At 35.9% G+C, this 21,713-nt stretch overlaps 1 protein-coding gene across 1 annotated transcript in view; it reads right to left on the bottom strand.

Annotated features, from left to right (window-relative positions):
- PXDNL (peroxidasin like) overlaps positions 1 to 21,713 on the bottom strand; it is a 500,679-nt gene that overhangs the window by 249,553 nt on the left and 229,413 nt on the right. The window contains exon 3 of the mRNA XM_082720100.1: positions 8,541 to 8,612. Within this exon, the coding sequence (XP_082576226.1) occupies positions 8,541 to 8,612 (72 nt within the window). The remainder of the gene's footprint in view (positions 1 to 8,540; positions 8,613 to 21,713) is intronic.

Genomic DNA, 21,713 nt, shown 5'->3' with positions numbered 1-21,713 from the left:
TTGTATCTGGTGCTAATTCAATTTTACTTCATCCAAACAGCAATGCGGAGCCACTGAAGGACCTTAGAAGAATGGTGTGATTGATTTGTCCTACAGAGAGAGAAGAGGAAAAGCTTGAACTATGAGGTTTTCTCATAGTTATGGTGATGAGTAACAAGAATTAAATATAAGTTATCGCAGTGGGCATAGGAGGGAAGATACAAATAGCGCTAAAGCAGAATAGACAGAACTTGACAACTAACTAGATATAATGGGAGAGGAATTGGGATGAGGCCAGTATGATGCATGGATATTTAGTTCAGATGACTGTATTAATCTGTCATCATTTACCAAAATAGGAAGCATGTTTGAGGGGAAAATAAGTTGCAGGTTTGAAGGGAGAAAGATAAATTAATTAAGTTTAAATCATTTTGTAGACTCAAAATGGATGAAGGACCTCAATGTGCGAAAGGAATCCATCAAAATCCTTGAGGAGAACACAGGCAGCGACCTCTTCGACCTCTGCCGCAGCAACATCTTCCTAGGAACATCGCCAAAGGCAAGGGAAGCAAGGGCAAAAATGAACTATTGGGATTTCATCAAGATCAAAAGCTTTTGCACAGCAAAGGAAACAGTTAATAAAACCAAAAGACAACTGACAGAATGGGAGAAGATATTTGCAAACGACATATCAGATAAAGGACTAGTGTCCAAAATCTATAAAGAACTTAGCAAACTCAACACCCAAAGAACAAATAATCCAATCAAGAAATGGGCAGAAGACATGAACAGACATTTCTGCAAAGGAGACATCCAGATGGCCAACAGACACATGAAAAAGTGATCCATATCACTCGGCATCAGGGAAATACAAATCAAAACCACAATGAGATATCACACCAGTCAGAATGGCTAAAATCAACAAGTCAGGAAATGACAGATGCTGGCGAGGATGCGGAGAAAGGGGAACCCTCCTACACTGTTGGTGGGAATGCAAGCTGGTGCAGCCACTCTGGAAAACAGCATGGAGGTTCCTTAAAATGTTGAAAATAGAACTGCCCTATGACCCAGCAATTGCACTATTGGGTATTTACCCTAGAGATACAAACGTAGTGATCCAAAGGGGCACGTGCACCCGAATGTTTATAGCAGCAATGTCCACAATAGCCAAACTATGGAAAGAACCTAGATGTCCATCAACAGATGAATGGATCAAGAAGATGTGGTATATATACACAATGGAGTACTATGCAGCCATCAAAAGAAATGAAATCTTGCCATTTGCAACAACATGGATGGAACTAGAGCGTATCATGCTTAGTGAAATAAGTCAAGCAGAGAAAGACAACTATCATATGATCTCCCTGATATGAGGAAGTGGTGATGCAACATGGGAGCTTAAGTGGGTAGAAGAAGAATCAATGAAACAAGATGGAATTGGGAGGGAGACAAACCATAAGTGACTCTTAATCTCACAAAACAAACTGAGGGTTGCTGGGGGGAGGGAGGTTGGGAAAAGGGGGTGGGATTATGGACATTGGGGAGGGTATGTGCTTTGGTGAGTGCTGTGAAGTGTGTAAAGCTGGTGATTCACAGACCTGTACCCCTGGGGATAAAAATATATGTTTATAAAAAATAAAAAAATTAAAAAAAAAAGTTTAAATCATTTTGAGTCTGAAGCTCTTATGGGACATGTTGTGTGTGTTTGTGTGTGTGTGTATTTAGAAACAAGACAATTTAGGCTCAAAATAAAGATTTGTGAGCCAGTGGCATCCAGATAATAACTGATACATGGAAGCAGATATGTTCAACCATATGAAACCAGTATGGAAAAGACCAGAGCCTGGTACAGGACTCTAGGTGGAGTCTGAGACAGAGCAGGAAGAACAATGAAGGGAAGACCAGGAACATGAGAAGTGTCACTAACACCAAAGATATTTTCAGATGTATGAATGGTCAACAAAAGGAAACCACTAGACATAATTAAACATAGTGTATAATGGAATATTTCTAATATGTTTAACAATATGAGTGGCCTTTGTAAGAGAAGTTCTAGTAGTGTGGTGGGAACAGAGGCTGGTTTGGAGTGAGTAGAAATAAAAGGTAAACAAGTAGAGACAGAGAGCTTGGCAGAAAAACCTCCTGTCTCCCATTATTTGGCTTTTGCCAAATTTATCTCTCATCATGTTCTATTTGGATCCTACTATCTAATCATTAAAAGATAGTTGCCATTTCCCAAAGAACCCCATACTAGACCATGTCTTGTCTTTTCTCACAAATCTTCCTTTCAAGATTAAGCTAAAGCACTGTTCCTTCCATCAAGTCTGCTTCCAGACCCATGTCTCTCAATTAGATATGACCTCTTCTCCCTTTTGAATACAGTACCCATTGCATAAGTCTATCCTGGTGTCTAAACCAGGATATGCCTATTGTGATTGCAACTTGGGCCTCACTCTTGGAAGCTCATGTCAATGTGATGGGTTACAGAAATGGCCATAAGTTTCTCCCCATCCCTGGATTCATACCCTTTTGCCAGATGATTCTGCTGCTTTGCCCATCAAGGGGTGGAATCCATTTCTCTAGCGCTTGAATCAGATCTCGGCCATATGGTTTGATTTAGGAAATGAGACATTAGCAAATAAGACACACCAAATGCATGAAAAGCTCATCTCTAATGGCACTAGGGAGAGAATCACTGTAAACAAGCACAGTCTCACTGGCTAGAGAAAAAGAGACCACATGGAGGAGAAAGCCATCCCAGCTGACACTGAGCAATTGCCAAATATGTAAGGAAAGCCATCCTACAGCTTCCAGCCTCAGCTGAGCCAGCCTAGACCAGATCTGCCCAATCAACCCATAAGTCAATCATAAGAAATAGTAATTATTATTTTAAGTCACTATGTTCTCAAATAATTTGGTACACAGGAAAAGCTAACTGATACAGTGAACAAGAAACCCCATGGAAATTTCATTTATTTTGTTAGCTTGTCATTAATGTTCAGGGAGTATTAACAGAGAGGCCAGAAATGGTGAGAGTTGTGTCCTTCAAGTTTACATATTAAAGGTGAGATTCTTCAGTACCACTCACTTGCCTAAGAACTTAACGTTTGTAAATCTCCCAAAACTTCCACAAGAATATCTTTCTAGCTGCAGGCTACAAAAGGAATGTGGTAGACTCCAAATAGATTCAGAGACTAGAGAGAGATGGAAAAGGCCATTGCTGAGTATACAATTGCAAATGACATATTCAAGCAAAGATCTAAGAAGTTCAGTCTGTGCAGAGAGAGTAGCATTCAGAAATAGGAGTTTGTGAGGACAGTGATGGCAAGAGATGGGTTAAGGGCAGAAAGAAGCTGTAATTCAGAGACCAAACTCTAGGAACCAAAGCCAGAAACAAAATTATGGATTTCAATGTGACATAAATTTCCTCTATAAATAGTCTATAAATAAATACTTCTATAAATAAATACCAAATAATACTCAGTGTATCTCAAACATTAGCAGATAGGCAACAGTTCTTAGTGTATGGATGATTTTTGTTATTGTTAAACGCTCATTAGTAATGAGATCATTATCACTTTATAGATGCCAAAATGTTTCTGAATAAATAAAATTTTATTTCGGAGTTTAGCATTAGATTAATTCTAACTTGATTAAGAATAATGATAACATAACATAACAGTTGCTGGTCTGTTAACTCAAAGAAGAAGAAGGTTTTGCTCTCAGTTTTTCAATGCTTCTTAGGTCCAAAATTCAACCTTCTAACCTTAAATGAACTTAAAATTCTAACCTTAAATGAACTGGTTTCCAAAGATCTCCTCAAATGTTTTATTTTCCCTTGTGAATCTGAAAGCAAATTTGTCTTGCAATTTTCAATTTGTTTTTGCCCAAGGGAATCAATGATACATTTTAGACCAAAATACATTAGAATTTCAGAAAAGTTCAGAAATGTTTTTGTTTTAAGGAAAAATAATGTGTTCTCTTTTGTGTTTGGCAAGGCAAAACTACAATCCTGTGGTATATCTGGTCTAATAAAATTAACGTCCTGAATATACATGCACTAAAAATACTTTATGTAATACAAACACCTGAAATCCTTGAGAAAAGGCACGATATAAATAACTGATTGATACATGTTGCTAAAAAAGCTAACGCTAAATGCGTTTAATGCGTTTAAATCTCGCTTTTCAAGAAATAATGAACTCAGCATAACTAAAAGCATTAATCAGTCAAATATTAAGCATTTATTGATTGCCTTATGTTCTCCTATTTAGTAAACAAATATTCAAAGAGCACTTACTTCCTATGTTCTAGATGATGGGATATGTGGTAAGTAAGAGGAGTATGGCCAATTGCTTTCAGAGAATCCAGTAAGAAGTCAGAAAACACATTCAAAAAAATAAGGGGAATAACATTAACTATTATGGTAGACATGATAAATGAAATAAACAGGGCACACTGATAAAGAAAAAAGGAGGCAAGCGTTATTTGGCCTAGAGGGAGTCCTAGGGAGATGACATTAAAGCTGAAACAAGACAGAAGAAGATCACCAAGGAAAATCCAAAAAGCAGCATGTGACAGCCCATGGAGGTTAGGGGCTGAGCACTTACTGTGTTTGGAGAAATTAAAGCACAATAGATCAAATATAAAAACCAAAGGGAAGAAAGACATGAGATGGATTTACATGCATGGACGGATCAAAACCGTGCTAGGACTTACAGGCCAAATAGGGAGTGGCCCTCTTATTAAAATGAAATGTGAAGCAGGGAAATAATGACTGCTCACACCAGGGTAGATGCAGGAAAGATGGAGAAAGTGACCAAATTAGAAATATTTTAGGATTGGAATGGACAGAGAGTGCCGAAGTAGCATATGAGAAAGGAAGAACCTAAGCATGATGCCAAGCAGCTCAAGAATAAAGGTGCCACTTACTGAAAAGGAAACAGATGTGTGCTGGAGGAGCACGCGAGTTTGGGAAAACAGAGAATCGTGTCTGAAACTTTGTATGAACTGGACAGAAATACAAGCAAGACCCTGATCCTCAAGTATGTGACCATGGAGACCTCAACATACATACATGTAGGGAGAGAAGTGGAAATAATGCTAAATATAATCAAATAATTAAATGTCAAATTACAGAGTAAATCCTATGAGTGATCCATCCAAAGACTCAGAAAATCTGGTAGAAAATAAAAACTAGATTTGTGGAGGAGTGGGAAGGTTTTAGGAAAGTATGAATATGCAGGTGGCCAGGGAAGTGTCCCAGGACAGTGGAAGGAGGCTGGAGTGTTAACGGCACAGACGGAGACAGAAATGGGAATTTTCTATGAGAAGAGCAGACATTCCCTCCCTTTTGCCATAAAGTCATTAACAAATCTACATAAAAAAAATTTCTCTTCAGAAACACCTGGGTGGCTGAGATGGTTAAGTGTCTGCATTCATCTTTAGCTCATGATCCCAGGATCCTGGGATTGAGCCCTGTGTCAGGCTCCCCATTCAGCAGATAGCCTGCTTCTCCCTATTCCTATGCCCCTTCCTCTGTTTGTGTGTGCTTTCTCTCCCTTTATCAAATAAATCTAGAAAACAAAACAAAACAAAAACTTCAGAAAAAAAAAAAAAAGAAGAAGAAAAAGAAGAAGAAATCCTTCTCCAGTTCTGCAGTCCTACTACAGAGTCCTGTCCAGGCTGTCATCATGCATGGCCATTCAGGGGACGTTGGCATAGCCTCCTACCATTGAGTCTCTGCCTCAAGCAAACCTGTCCCTTCTCCCAGACTGGTCTTTCCCAAACCACAGAGGTAATAATACCCTTCCCCTATAAATTCTCCCTGACACAACACCATCTAGCTTCCTGTGGAAAGGCCTTTCTGGTATGACCCGTTATCTCCCAGTCACAGCTCACTCCATCCTTCCTACTGCACTCACTGCTCAAACCAACACATGCAATTTCAGACTCAGAATTGTCTCTGTAAATGCTTTTCGTATATTATTTTCCTCAACGTTATGTTTAATTTTTCTGGCCAAAGTAGGGCAAGACAACAAAACTTAGTACGCTTTGCAACTGATATCAGAACAAAGATGTCAACATTGACAGTTCTTAGTTTTGTCAATGATCCAATAATTCCTAAACACTCCCCTTATTTGAAGTCTAACTTTCCCACCACACTAGGAGGCAGAATTGGTCTCCCTTCTGCTCTGACACCACCACAACTCATATGTGCCCATATAATAAAACCTATTGTCCTATAAGCATGTATATCTTTGTCCTTCAAACACATATATGGGCATTACTCATGCCTTTTCATCTTCATACACTACCACACTCCCCATCCCCACTGCCTATCCCAACATCACCACAGACCACCCAAATAATGAATACAACCATATTTCAGAGTATTTGTGAACCCTATCCCCAAAAAGTTCATGTCTGCTCCAAGCATTTTCACTAGATCAGCTCACAGAATGATAGCGGATGGTCAGCTTAATCTTAAAACATTGAATTGACACAAGTGACAGAGTTAGGCCATCTTTAATTGCCTCAGACCTGGGCATTTTCTTTTTAAACCCTACAATTCTCTTCTCATCCAGACGGGTACTGTCTGCATTGAATAGGTCTTGTAGCCTACAACCTTCTTTTTTCTATGAACTTCTCTGATTTGGGATGTAATCCTTACTTGCCAATGTTATTGAAAATATGGAAAGATTTACTTCAGTCGCCACATGAACGTGTTCACAACACATCGTATAATGAAACATTTATAAATTATCCTTCCCCTTTCCTAAATGTACATCTTACAGGAGAGTTGTATCTTTCACTTAATGAAAGTGTGAACTGGCTAGAGAATTACTGGAAGTTTTGTTAAATGCTACTTACACAGAGCTGATAGTGCACTTGGCCATGTAATTGATCCAAGCCATAGCAATGTTAAATGATCATTTTATCCAAAATAATTTCTTGCTAATAACTGTCATTTTACTAGATTCTTTCTTTGAATATTGCTGTAGTAATGAGGTTTCTTCTAAGCCACCATTTACAAAGTTATAAAGTTTTTGTTTTATGGGTTTTTTTATTAATTTGCTTATTTTACTGTAAAAGTGATACTCTTTACATGCCAATGAGTAAAGAACCACAGAACCACAGGCCTGTGGTGAAATGCAGAGGAGTAGAGCTCCTTCATTTACAAGGAGCAGATTTCTCACACCACCAATCAAGAAAGCTTGAAACGTTCTTAGCAATGCTTCTCAGTGGAAATCAAAACTGACATGCACCTGCTAGGCATGTTAGGTTGGTCATGAACAATTAGGACAGCAAATAGAATGGACCAATTCCAAAAAGGAACCAGTCCTATCACTTTAGGACTGAGTGATAAAAATAATAATAATACAATTTAAATTAAAAAAAAAAAAAGTCGTAGAAGGTCCTGCCTAGTAGGCTGGGGTATCTCATTTGAACACAAAATGCTGTAAGGCTCCAGAGCTGAGGTGTATTATGAATTCCAGTGTTTCAGAAAGATGATGTGACCATTGTAGAAATGAAATGGGAACCAAAGGTTTAGGGTAGCATCTTTTCTTTAAAAGAGTAACCAATTTTTGACACAATGTACTTAATGAAGTACAAATGGGCATATTTGTGTAAAAATGTTAGTTACCTCTTGAAGTTTCTTCAAAAGGAAACTCACAGCACTGACTCTGTGCTTAGACAAATGTCCTAGTTTCTTCCTTCAGCCTCCACATAAGTGTCAGCCCTGACCTCCCAACTTTCAACCTACCAGCATGGACTGGTTTCTGAGTCAAAACAAGGACTCATTTAAAATACCTTTATTCTCAGAGACGTGTAGGTGTTTCAGTCAGTTGAGCATCTGCTTCCAGCTCAGGTCATGGTCCCAGGGTTCAGGGATCAAGCTTGTGTCTGGCTCCCTGCTCAGTGAGGAGCCTGATACTCAACTACTCCCCTATCCCCAACTTTGCTTGCTTGCTCCCTCTCTCTTTCTCTCGAGTGCGCTCTCTCTTCTCATGCTCTCCCTCTCTCTCTAAAATAAACAAAATATTTAAAGTACCTTTATTCTCATTTACTTGTTTTAAACAAAAGAGTACAACAATTGTCATTGGTCATATCGGTGAACAAATTTTTCCAAAATTTGGTTCTTATTCATGTTCATTAAAGTTCCTAGTTGTAATGTGTTCACTGGCCTCAGAAGTTCTTGGATGGCTGAGTTGTTGATATAAAAGTCTTCTCTTTCACCTATACAATTTTTATAATTATCAATTAATTAGATTTGAATGTGAATGTTGGGCAAATGGTTTTTGTTTTTATTTTTCTCCAATTTAGAATTTTTGTGGCAGAGATGGGGGATAAAAATGTGCGTAAATATTCTAATGTGCTCAGATAAATAATCTGTTGAAAGCAACAATTGACTTTACTTAGAAATCTTCAAATGTGTTTTCTGTAAATGTTGACAGTAGTTTTCAAGAAGATGAAGAATTACTTTGGTTAAAACAAACAAAAAGGCAAAAACAATCTATCAACACTGTAAGTTATTTTTGTCCTTTCTTGCAACTTACAGATAAAGCAAATTTTCAAGTCCTTCAAAAGCATTTCTGGAAATCTGTCTGATTTGGTTGTTGTTCAGGAGACTGAAAAAACAAAAGTAAACACAAATTTCAGAATAAGAAACAGATTCTGCAAATATTACAATAGTTCCACTAGAAATAGTCCTTACAGAGTAGAAAAACATTTACAGATACATTCACTAAATTTACAAATTTAAAACTTTCTCTTCAAAAAGGCTATATTAAAATGCTAGTTTGGCACAAAAGACTTCAAAAATTACTTATATTTATCAAATTACCCTAAAATACCCCTAAAAGAGGACTATAAGCTATAAGATAAAATTCCCGTTTTCCTGAAGCTTACCATGTAAAAGGAAAATTATCAATATAGTCAGTGACAAAGGAATATATTTCTAAATAAACAGATGGAGACTTATATACACTCAGGCTTAAGCATTTTCCTTAGAAAAATAAATATCACTGCTCTTGCCACGCAGTGGACTCTCATTGTGTATTTGTTGAACTGTCAAACGGAGAGTCAATTACACCATAGGAAGTGAGGTTCTTATTATAGTACTATCAAATGGTCCAAAACTGACTTCTAAAAAATCCGGGGAGAAAAATAACAGGTGGCAAAAATAAATTGGATTTGAACAGTAAAACAAGTTACAGAAAAACCACCTCTCAACAACTTCAAACATTTTAGAAAAAGCACTCTGGCAAATAAAAATTATAGATTTTTTTCCCTCGGAAATGCACATTAAATTTCTTTCAGATTTAAATTATTATGACATGTCTAAATGTCCAGGGAATGTCTATAATTGAATTGGCACACATTTTTCTAAATATCCTATACCATTTAAAAACTCCAAAGCTTCTAAATCCATTATCAGAGTAAAATGTTAGAGGATTCACTTTTAGTGTATTATAAAATAGTTGTTTTATGCTTTTTTTTTAAAAAAAAAGACTTATTAGGAAAACAGAAGTGTTTTGACCAATGGAGCAGGTGATTATTTTATTCATACAGATGGAAGCAGCCCAGAGACCCCAAATTCGACTGTCTCTAACCTACCCAGACTTGCCTCACCTCTAGAAAGTTTCAGCCACACAATTAATTCTCCAAGTAGCATTTGAGGTCACTATCCAACACCCCACCTATGGTACCAAAACCAGTCCTTGCCATTCATGCCCAGCATTTTGGCCATCAGGGAGGCAGAACAATCAATCTATAGTATGCATTGGAGCTGATGCAATACAGAGGTAATGTCCACTTTTATGGATAACTCTCAGCTTCAGTCAATGATCCCATCAATTTTATAGTCTACCATGTGTTCAAGAAATTTTTTAAGCTAACTAAAGGCAACACACTTAGTTAATATCTAGTTAATACCAGTCACAAATATAGTCCTGAAAAAAATTGTTAGTTACTCTCTCTGTACATTCTTAATCTAATACTCAAAATCTAATATTACACTTGCTTTAGATCCCCAAACTACCACTATACATCTACTATTACTTGAATAATGACTATTCTACCCCACATTTTGCTAAATACATGCACCAATGTATATAGAAAAAAGTATATGTATGCACACATACATATATACATATCTTATGTGCATATGTGTGTACATAGATATAATGCATATGTTTACAGACAGATGCATATTTGAATGTATATACATGTACATGTGTATACTACATAGGTGTGTGATTTGTGCATCTTCTAAGTGAGATGTTTGTATGTGTGGCATATGATATGTGTATACAGTCTCAATCTCATCTGAACCACAGAATATAGGAAACTGTTTGATGTTATACTATTTTTATTATTGTCACAAGGATGGTGCCTAGGAAAGAAGTTGATCCATGTAACATAGAGGATACCTTTGGTCATTAGTGCTTCATTCTCTTTCAATATTAGAACTAAAAAAGGAAAAGATACTAGTTATAATTCATCTTTCTTCAGTATATAAAATGTGCTCAGAGCCTATGTTTCTGCACTTTCTTATGTAGTTATCTAAATTTTGGAGAAAATAAAAAACATTAAATTTCTAAAATTGCACTGAGATTGCTTTTGTTTCTTGAGCATTGTAATTCAATATGAATGTTAATAATCTAATGTATGAGATCAAGCAATTTTGCTCATAGGTTTTCTTGAAAATGTTTTTATTGTTCTCAAGAAACAAATTCATTACAGTGGTTCACAGCTCAATGTGTTTTCCAATCACAAATACATAGATGTTGTTAAGGTTTATTCAAAACATTATTATTTCCATCAAAGTATCTTTGTTATAATTTTAATAGGTGGAATATTTTCCTAACAATGTTTTGGCTAAGTGATTATAAAGACTGTCATACATATTATTTTTTGTCTTATTTTTCATAAAGGAGATGTGTTCAAAATCTATAAGCAATTCTACCAAGATTCAGGGCATAAAACAATATCTAACATTTTTTCACAAAAAAATCAATGCAAGTTTGAGGAAATGTGTGGTTATATTCTATACCCTAATATTGTCTATGATGCCAAAGAAAAGGAAAAAAGAAGCAAAAAAGTTCTCAAGAAAAATGTTATACTTTTATTGTGGAAATAAAATAACTCCTGAAAACAGGAGATCTGTGATCCTGATGATCAAAACTATGGGGAAGAAAAAACAGCTACAGACCAATAGGCCTATTTTAATAATTGTATCTTTCACACACATACTTGTACATTTGATATACACACAAATGTTTACTCAAGTAAGTACTATGTGGGTGAAAATATTTTGCTAAAAAGCAATTAGTAGCTATTAGGAAAGATAAAAGCTTTTTGCATGGTTATATGTTCATCAAAGTGGGAAGAAGCAAAATAGAGCTTTCTCCTGTGTCAAATAAAATTTCCATTCAATGTAATGCCAAGAGTTACTCCGAAAGTGAATTATTATACCTATATTTAAGTACAAACAAGATAGTTTGGGGTTTTTCATAAGTGGAAATAATGCTAATTTGCTTCTGCTTTATAATTATGTTTACTTTTCATTTGGACACTCTCCAGAATTATGGTTCTGCTACCCTTAAAATGGTAGGATTGTGAACTTCATTTCCATGCTTACTAAAGTAAATAGTCTAAAACTTCCAGCAACCATAAACCATGATTCCTGAGTTATCTGCATAGTTATCAAGTAAGATATTCTTGGCCAAAGTCAATAATGACTATTTTTTTAAAAATTTGCCACCACTAATACCACTAAAAATATTTATATTATTACAAGCACCACATACATCATTTGCAGTTCAAAACAGTGGAAAACAAACAAAAAAACAAAAAAGTCAGGGAGTGGGAGAGAAAGGGAAAAAAAAAATCGGGCAGATATTAAAAACTCACTTCTTCAGTTGAATATATCAAGTCTTCTTCATGCATATTTCTCAAAGGAAAAGACAGATTTACATGTGAAATTTCTCTGTGAAATTCTTTCACAGATCTAATAGATAAACTGCCCTATCTTTGAAATTTTAAAACTCCAAAATTTAAATGTTCTGAAGTAAATGAAAGATACAGATATTTGAAAATTTACTCTGATGGTTATTTGTTTCTTTTTCTGTAATTAACTAAATAGATCCTTTCTCTATTTCCACCTGGTTCTTTGTCTTTATTAATTTGTTAAGAACTCTTTGCATGTAAAAAAAAATTAAATTTTTTCTTATAATGTGTTATAAATAGTATTTCAAAGTATAGTTTGTACTTTCAGCTCTTTTTAGTAATTGTATCATACAGATGTTTTAAATCTTTATGTAATAAAATTTGTTAGTCACTTCTTTCATAGTTTCAGGATTTTGTATCCTGCTTAGGCTTGCCTGAATCTAAAATTACATTAAAAGCTTATTTTTCCTAAGCTATTATGGTTTTATTTTGATGTTTAAATATTTGATTTATCTGGAATTAATTTTTATTTTCTCCAAGTTACTTATGTATTATCATTATTATTGACTGACATAGTCATATTTCCTCTATGATTTGCAATGTTAATATAATCAAATACATATTTCTAACATACACTGGGTCTATTTTTAGACAAATTACAATGGAAATATATACAGTAACAGTCACCTTACAGGCAATACAATGGCACTAAATTCATATCTCTCAATAGTTACCCTGAATATTCATGGGCTAAAATCTCCAAACAAACAAAAGCCCAGGGCCAGAAATATTTCAAATATTGTTTTTTTCTATGTCATTTTCTATATAGGGTTGTTTTATCCCTCTTCTTTTTTTGCTATTTTAATGGTTATTTTCACAGCCACAACCCTACCCCTCCATCCCACCCATCACCCCCAGGTACTTTAGGAACATTCTTCAAATTCGGTGTCCTTTCCTCAGCAGCATATATACAAATTTTTTTTTTTAAATCCTCTGGATACTTTAATTAACATTTAAATTTTACCACTGTGACTTTAACTATCTAAGAATGTGATTTGTCTTTTCATGTATCTAAGCTATCTAAAAAAAGTATTCTCCTTTCAGTTGAATATGGGTGTTTCCATTATACAATCATATCTTATGTTGACTATGATACTTTCATTTTCTTTCCATAATGATCACTCATGATTCTCTCTGACCTAATGTCATGGGATAACAACTCTTTAGGATGTGCTTTTAAATGATAGTGACAATGGAAATTACTTTTGTCTTTCACCTGAAAAAATTATGGTACTTAAATTTTATTTTTTTATTTAAGATTATTTATTTATTTTACAGAGACAGACACAGTGAGAGGGGGAACACAAGCAAGCGCAGGGGAGAGGGAGAAGCAGGCTTCCCATCTAACAGGGAGCCCAATGCGGGGTTCTATCCCAGGACCCTAAGATCATGACCTCAGCCAAAGGCAAGTGCTTAAAGACTGAGCCACTCAGGCTCCCCTATGATAGTTTTAGAAGGGACGGGGGGGAAAAAAAAATAGAATGTACCAGTCAAGTATAAACAAAGAAACAGAGAAACAGGACACTCTCAAAATGCTGCCATTAAGCTCATACTTTGTATTACCATAAATAATTATTATTACAAGCAGTAACTGAAAATATGACATTTTTTAGATCTATACCAAAACCAATGAAGGAGTGGATTTTTAGTAATATAGCAGGCATATTAGAACTGCTTCAAAAAGCCTCACACTAAAAAAAAAAAAAAAAAAAAAGAAAAGAAAACCCTCACACAAAATTATAGTAAAATGAGTATATTATCTAATCTGTAAAATCTATTATTAAAATTAAAAAATATGCCTATGCATTAGATTTCTAAAAAGTTTTAGGTCTTAATGTTATCTTAAGACACATTAACTACAAGCTTTTTTACCATTCTAAATCTAAATGCACTATACATACATACATACAAGAGCTATTAGGTAATCTTCCAACACACAGAGCCAATGTCTAGTCCTCTGAGCTCAGAAAGTACAAGAACATATTATCTTCATATGTCTTCCATTTTAGTAGAACCATAATGCTACATAAATAATATGTTAATTATAGAAAATATAGAAATGCACACACACACACACACAAAAAATAACCTTCAAGAATAAAACCAAAAAGACACTATTCAGAAAAAACTACTTTGGTAAATATCTCCCAAATTTAGATAGAAGGATTCAAAGTTTGTAAATTTCCCACAGTCAGATTGTTAGTATTTTTGTATTCTCTTGTATTCTTGTATTATACCATATTAAATACAAGTATTCTTTTCTAGGATATGATTATGAAAGATATGATGACATACACTAAGTCAAAGACATTTCTCTCACCATTTATGCACATATTGTTAGCAAAATTAAATCTGTTTTGGAGGAGTCAGGCTATAAAATTTGAAATTATCAAACTGATAGGATAATTTTATAGATTTGCTGAAATGTAAAATAAGTCAGATTAAATACTATTTTCCAACTTTCCTGACCTTTCATCCAGGTTGACTATTTCTTGCCAATTGGTTATGATCATGCTTTAGGTAATATAATTTTTTTAAAAAAAGATAAAGGATCTAAGTTCAATAATTTGGAATTCATACATATAGTCATTATTAAAACTTACATATATATATATAAAGAGAGAGATATATGTATGTGTATATATATATATATATATATATATATATATATATATTTCCACATTAAAAAGAAAATTCCAAGGCCTTGTATACAGGATAATATCAATTTGCTAAGTATATTTTAAAAATCTGAAATCAGAGATAACTTTCTTAAATTATCATTTTAATAATAGATAATATTAATTTTTAATGGTGATTAAAAGAAAAATTAAGGTTAGATGCTCTTCCAAAAAAAAAAAAAGTTCCAGATGCTATCTTATTGTGAATTTGTAGCATGATTGACTTCAGGAAACAAAGAAAATCACCTCTTATTAAATTACTCACACCTGTGAGGAAGAGCTGATGTCATCGTGCAGTATAGAACATCATAGAATGTTAGACCTAAAGAGACTTTAAAAGTTATTTCACTTTGAATGTCTTTATTTGTTTTGACTCTGACTCAATAGTGAAACTGATAAAATGTTAGTTTGTTTCTTTTTAAGAATTTATTTATTTATTTGACAGAGAGAGATCACAAGTAGGCAGAGAGGCAGGCAGAGAGAGAGAGAGAGAGAGAAGGAAGCAGGCTTCCCACCCAGTAGAGAGCCCGATGCGGGACTCAATCCCAGGACCGTGAGATCATGATCTGAGCCGAAGGAAGAGGCTTAACCCACTGAGCCACCTGGGAGCCGCTAGTTCATTTCTTATCATAGTATATTTTCAATGAAGTGAACATGTGCTTTCAGAGATTGACAGTTAGCAAGGTGATCACTCATATTCTATTGGGGAGGCTAAATAGATGAAGCTTCCTTCTCATGGTTCTTGCATAGGTCAATGACAAAACAAAACACAATAAACCTTCAGGTATATGCACTTACCACAATTAAAAATAATACCCTAAGGTATTTAAAGTTGCCCACAATTTCACAAAAACCTTTCTTAAGGTGGCTTATACAACAGAAAGAACTTGCCTTCCCTCCTCATAAAATTTACAAAAATTTATGTATTGGGGATTTTTTTTGAAGAATTAACATGCTTAGATAAATTGTGGAATACAACCTGATTGACTCATGTTCTTAACTAGGCACTCTAGAGAGAAATATTTTATTGAATGTTAAGCTCCAGCATTCCGCCACCTGTCTGTGTAGTGGTAGACCTGGAAAGTCAAAGGGACACAGCTAGAAATTTCCTACACCCTCAGATTACTATTCCTGTACAGTCCAAGGCATCCCACCTGCCAAACACAGGGTCATCTTTGAGCGTTAATTTTCTCTAATAGCAGTAATCAATATGATCTCATTTTTTCTTTTCTTTTCTTTTTTTTTTTTTTGATTTTATTTATTTATTTGATAGAGAGAGAGCACAAGCCGGGGAAGCAGCAGACAGAGTAAGAGGGAGAAGCAGACTCCCCACTGAGCAGGGAGTCTGATGTGGTGCTCCATCCCAAGACCCTGAGATAATGACCTGAGCCAAAGCCAGATACTTAACCAACTGAACTACCCAGGTGCCCCATTATGATCTCATTTTCTTTGTCAGCCTCAGGAGGCTACAATACCTAATGATCATAATAAGGGTAACATGTAGCCCACTTCTTTTAGGCCCCTGGGCTCCTCATTATCACCATGACTCTCAACCAGTTTTCTATACCTACTGCCAATAATCAATGGCAGATTATTAGAATTATTGGGAAACCTCTATACTATTAAGAATGCCTCCTCTACACACCAACACTGCTCAGCACAATAAAAAAGGCAGATGGATGCTTTGTTGGTCAAAGGTGGTATGTCATCTGGCTCATCTTCTCGGGACACCACTTTCATTGACCTCTTGGTTTCCTTTTAAATCATAATGCCTTGAAGAATTAATAAGGCAAAGAAAAAGAGAAAATAAATCTAATTTAGTGAGGCAAAAGGAAAGGCTCCTTTCATTTCCTGCTTTGAACCTTATTTTCAGTAACCCCTGAATGTGGAAATACTCAGATTGATGAGATGCTCTCTCAAGTCACTTAACCCAGACCCCAACCCTCTCCCAATTCTACTAAGATTAACCTGAAAACTCTCAAGATTCTATTCTGTTAGCTATGCCATCTTATAAAGCTATTTCTAAGGCTTTTATGGCTCTCTAAGGATGAATGACAGCCTTGAAAGAGAGACACTAGGACACTACAAGACACTATTTAATAAAAAGATAGTGTGTTCTAATCCTCAAAAAACCTTATTTTTTGATTACTTAATATTTTGGATTTTGAGTTTGTCCATCTGTAAATTTATTTTATTTTTATTTAGATTTTATTTATTTATTTGAGATTGAGAATGAGAGAGAGTGAAAGCATGAGTGGGGGAGAGTTAGAGGGAGAAGCAGACTCCCTGATGAGTGGGGACACTGATGCTAGACTCAGTCCTGGGATTCCAGATCACAACCTGAGCTGAAGGCAGTTGCTTAACCAACTGACACACCCAGGAACCCTGTAAAAAATTTTTTAAATTAAGTCATAATAATACATTGTCCTGGCATCCCCAGAGTTAACTTAAGATTAAAATAAGGTAATCAGGTAACATATATGAAAATAGAAACCAGAGGGAAGTAGGATTGGTTATTTATAAAGTATGAGGATTATGATAGAGACAGGTTCATAAAGGATTACCTGGATATAAAGGTTTCTCTTTGGGAAGATACCTCAGGAAGTCCAATGGAATATAGTATTCCCTAGACCAAAGTCCTCAACATTAGCAGTCTTGATATATGAAGCCAGATAATTCAGTATTGGGAGGTGTGCTGTCCACTGAATTGCAAGATTGTTAGTAACACCCCTGGGCTCTATCCTTTAGATGTTAGAGCATTTCCTCTTCCAGTTATGTCAAATATCTCTTGTGGAGAGAAACCATGCCAGATGGGAACCACTGTCCTAGATCCTAAGGCCTCAAGAAGGAACCCAACCATAGTCTCCAATTTCCAGCCTCAATTTTCAAGAGACTTTCCTTTTGCCTCACTTCTTTTGCCTCCTTAGTAAGGGAGTAATAACTAATGCAAATGATACACAATAATCACAAAATTTATTTTGATGTTGTGGCAGCCTACTGTCTCACTTTCTACAGGTTAATGTCAAGGCTGATCAAAGTATGAGAAAGGAGGAAACACCAGGCAGAATCCACAGGTGGGAAGTAGGTAGCTACAGTGAATCAAGGGAATAAATCAAAATGGTGATAGAGGTGAAGAGAATTGGCAAGGAACAGAAAACAAAAGTAAGACAAAACACGAACAGACCAACTGAAGTATAAGAATGAATCAATCTAAGAACAAGAATAGGCAAAAATGAGAAAAAAAAAAGAAAAGAAAAACAGAAATCATTAAAGGGAAATGAAGAGCAAGAATGTTTGTGTGTTTTCAGAAAAGTTTCCAAATGGCTGCTTACTGCTTTAAACATCCTATATTTCAACTTGTTCCCATCAGGTTGAGGGAAGCTCCCAACATTTCAAATGTATAGAGAGACGTGTCTGATATTACCAGGTAACAACCATCATACCTGGAGAATTGCCTGGTGGTTGCCCCTCCAAAAACCATGGTAATTCTCTTACTGTTCTCAAAGCCCCATTGTTTGTACATTTGTTACTATTTACCTGATGAAACTAAATAACAAGACCACAAGTTGCTGATTTTTTCAATAACCTCTCACTTTTTTCGATAGTCAGTTCTAGCCTCCAGGAATGGATCTAATATATTAAAGTAAATCAAAGAAAAAAAAAAGGAGAGCACAAGTATTTTTCCAAAGTTTTATCTCCTTGAGGTAACTTCCCTGAACAAAAATTACATCTTTTGGTAAAAAGAGATGTTCCACTTAACCACATTGCTCTCCCTCAATCATTGGTCAACATTTTAAAGCTTGACACTTGACCAGTTTGGGACTAATAGGACTTGGTTTCCACCTGGATTCAACTTTTTTAAGTTTCTAATTCATTATTGGCATGACACAAAGCCCTGGACCTACATGGGATACATTTTCAATAAATTAGTGTAAAATTATTATTTATAATAGTATTAAAAATTGAAAGATGACAGCAGAATAGGATGGCCCTATATTTATTTTGTCCCATGAACACAACTAGATAACTATTAAATCATCCCAAATATGCCAGAAACAAAAGGGAGAGAAGAAGCCACATCAGTGAAAGTAGGAGGAGGTTTAGGGGAGAAAAGAATCTTCGGTGCTACAGAGGGGAGGAAGCCATAGTCACAGAAAAGGGCAAGAGAGAGAGAAGCACACAGGGAAATATATAAGGAGACGTTTTCCCCAAAGCCTGGAAAATGGAAGGAGCTGAATTTTATGAGTTCTTGCAACCAGTGGGGTTTAAAGCCTGAAGTTTTAAAGGTCAGCAGGCTTGACTCAAATAGAGCCTGGAAAGAACTGCACTGTTCCTGGAGAGAATGCAGGCAAACAATCCAGGGGCAGACAGCATGAAAACAATGAGCTGCGGAATGCCTGGGGCACGTAGAGGGGAGATTATTCTCTTTTCTTGAAGTACATCCCTGAGAGGCAGCATTCATGAAGGCACCTCTCCCAGAACAAAGGAGCTGACTAGTGACATTTTCTTCCCACACTCTTCAGCATAAACACAGAATCACACAGAAGCAGCACAACTTCACACTGGCTTGCCTAAGTTGCTTATATCAAGCTGACCCCCTGTACTCTGGTGGGACTTTGTTTTGCAGGCAAGCTTCCCTCAGTCCCTGTGCAGTGGGTCCCTCCCAAAGAAGACCAGTACAAGCCTCAGCCCATACCACAACTCCTGACCAGAAAGTTCTACAAGGCTTCTGGCGGAGTTGGTGTCAAGTTTCATTCCACAAGCTGACCACAGCACACCTAGTTAAAACTTGACCCATTCAGACCAGGAACCAAACACTACCCAGAGCAGCAACCTCTGTAGGATAGAACAGCCACAGCAAAACAGCAGAGTACATGACACCCCAGGCCATGGATACTACAAGACCTCTTCTTCATAAGGCCATTACTTTTAAAAGGAGGAGACATAACTGGTTTTTCTAGCACAGAAGAAGAAGGCAGAGACTTAGACAAAATGCCAAGATGGACAAATATATCCTAAAGGAAAGAATAAGATAAAGCCAAAACCAAAGATTTAAGTGAAACATATATAAATAACATGCCTGATGGAGAATTGAAAGCAACAACCATAAGGATACTCACTGGACTTGAGAAAAGCATGGAAGACATCAATGAGACCCTTACCACAGAGATAAATGAGTCAAAAAAGAATCAGTCAGAGATGAAGAAGACAATAAATGAGATTGGAAATAGGTTTGATGCAATGAACAGCAGGCTGGAAGAAGCAGAGGAATAAGTTAGTGACCTAGAAGACAAAGTCAGGGAAAATAATGAAGGTGAACAAAAGACAGGAAGAAGATTTATGCAACACGGGAATAGACTTAAGGAACTCAGTGACTCCATCAAATGTAATAACATTCGTATCATAGGAGTCCCTAGAATAATAAGAGAGAGAAAAGGGGAGGGGGCAGAAAAGTTATTTCAAGAAATAGTAGCAGAAAACTTTCCTAATCTGGGGAAGAAAACAGACATCCAGATCCAGGAGGCAGAGAGAACTCCCATTGAAATAAAAAAAAAAAAAAAAAAAAAAGCAGACCAACACTAAGACATATTATTATTAAATTGGCAAAATATGGTGCTGAAGGAAAAATCTTAAAAACAGAAAGGCAAAAGAAGTCCTTAACTTACAAGAGAAAACCCATAGGCTAGCTGGAGATTTCTCAACAGAAACTTGGCAAGCCAGAAGGAGTGGTATGCTATATTCAAAGTGCTGAATGGGAAAAATCTGCAGTCAAGAATCTTCTCTCCAGCAAGACTGCATTCAGAATATAAGGAGAGATAAAAAGTTTCCCAAACAAAAACTAAAGGAGTTCATGACCACTAAACAGACCAGTAGGGAACATTAAAGGGACATTTTGAGTGCAATGAGAGACCAAAGGTGACAAAGATAAAAAAGGATCAGAGAAAATCTCCAGAAACAATGACAAAGCAAACAATAAAATGGCAATAAATACATATCTATCAGCAATTACTTTGAATGTAAATGGACTAAATGCTCCAATCAAAATACAGAGTTTATCAGAATGGATAAAAAACTAGACCCATCTATATGTTGCCTATAAGAGATTCATTTTAAACCTAAAGACACCTGCAGATTGAAAGTGAGGGGATTTAAAAATATTTACCATGCAAATGGATGTTTAAAAAGTCAGAGGAACAATTCTTATATCAAACTAGATTTTAAAACAAAGACTTTAGGGGCACTTGGGTGGCTCAGTGGGTTAAAGCCTCTGCCTTCGGCTCAAGTTATGGTCCAGGGTCCTGGGATTGAGCCCCACATCAGACTCTCTGCTCAGCAGGGAGCCTGCTTCCTTGTCTCTCTCTGCCTGCCTCTCTGCCAACTTGTGCTCTCTGTCTGTCAAATAAATAAATAAAATCTTAAAAAAAAAAAAGACTTTAAAAAGAGACAGAGAAGGGCATTATACAATGGTAAAGGGGACAATCCAACAATAAGAAATAACAACTGTAAATATTTATGTCCCTGACTTAGAAGCACCCAAATATATAAAATAACAAACATAAACAGACTCGTTAATAATAACACAATAATAGTTGGAGACTTTAACACCCCCCTCACAGCAATGGCTAGATCATCTAATCAGAAAACAATAGCTTAGAATGACATACTGCACCAGATGGATTTAGTAGATATACTTCAAACATTCCATCTTAAAGCAGCAGAATACACATTCTTATCAGTGCACGTGGAACATTCTCCAAAAGAGATGACATATTGGGTGACAAATGCAGTACAAAAGGATTGAGATCATACCATGCAACTTTTCTGGCCACAACACAATGAAACTTGAAGACAAGAACAAGAAAAAATTTGGAAAGACCACAAATATAGGGAGATTAAACAACATGCCACTAAAGAATGAATGGGTCAATCAGGATATCAAAGAAAAATAAGCAAGTACATGGAAACAAATGAAAATGAAAACAACTTCGAGATGCAGCAAAAAAGGTTCTAAGAGGAATTTTATAGCAATAGAGGCCTACC

This window comes from Mustela nivalis (assembly GCF_964662115.1).
Source record: "Mustela nivalis genome assembly, chromosome: 2".
NCBI classification, from domain to species: domain Eukaryota; kingdom Metazoa; phylum Chordata; class Mammalia; order Carnivora; family Mustelidae; genus Mustela; species Mustela nivalis.
This window is presented reverse-complemented; position numbering and strand designations above follow the sequence as displayed.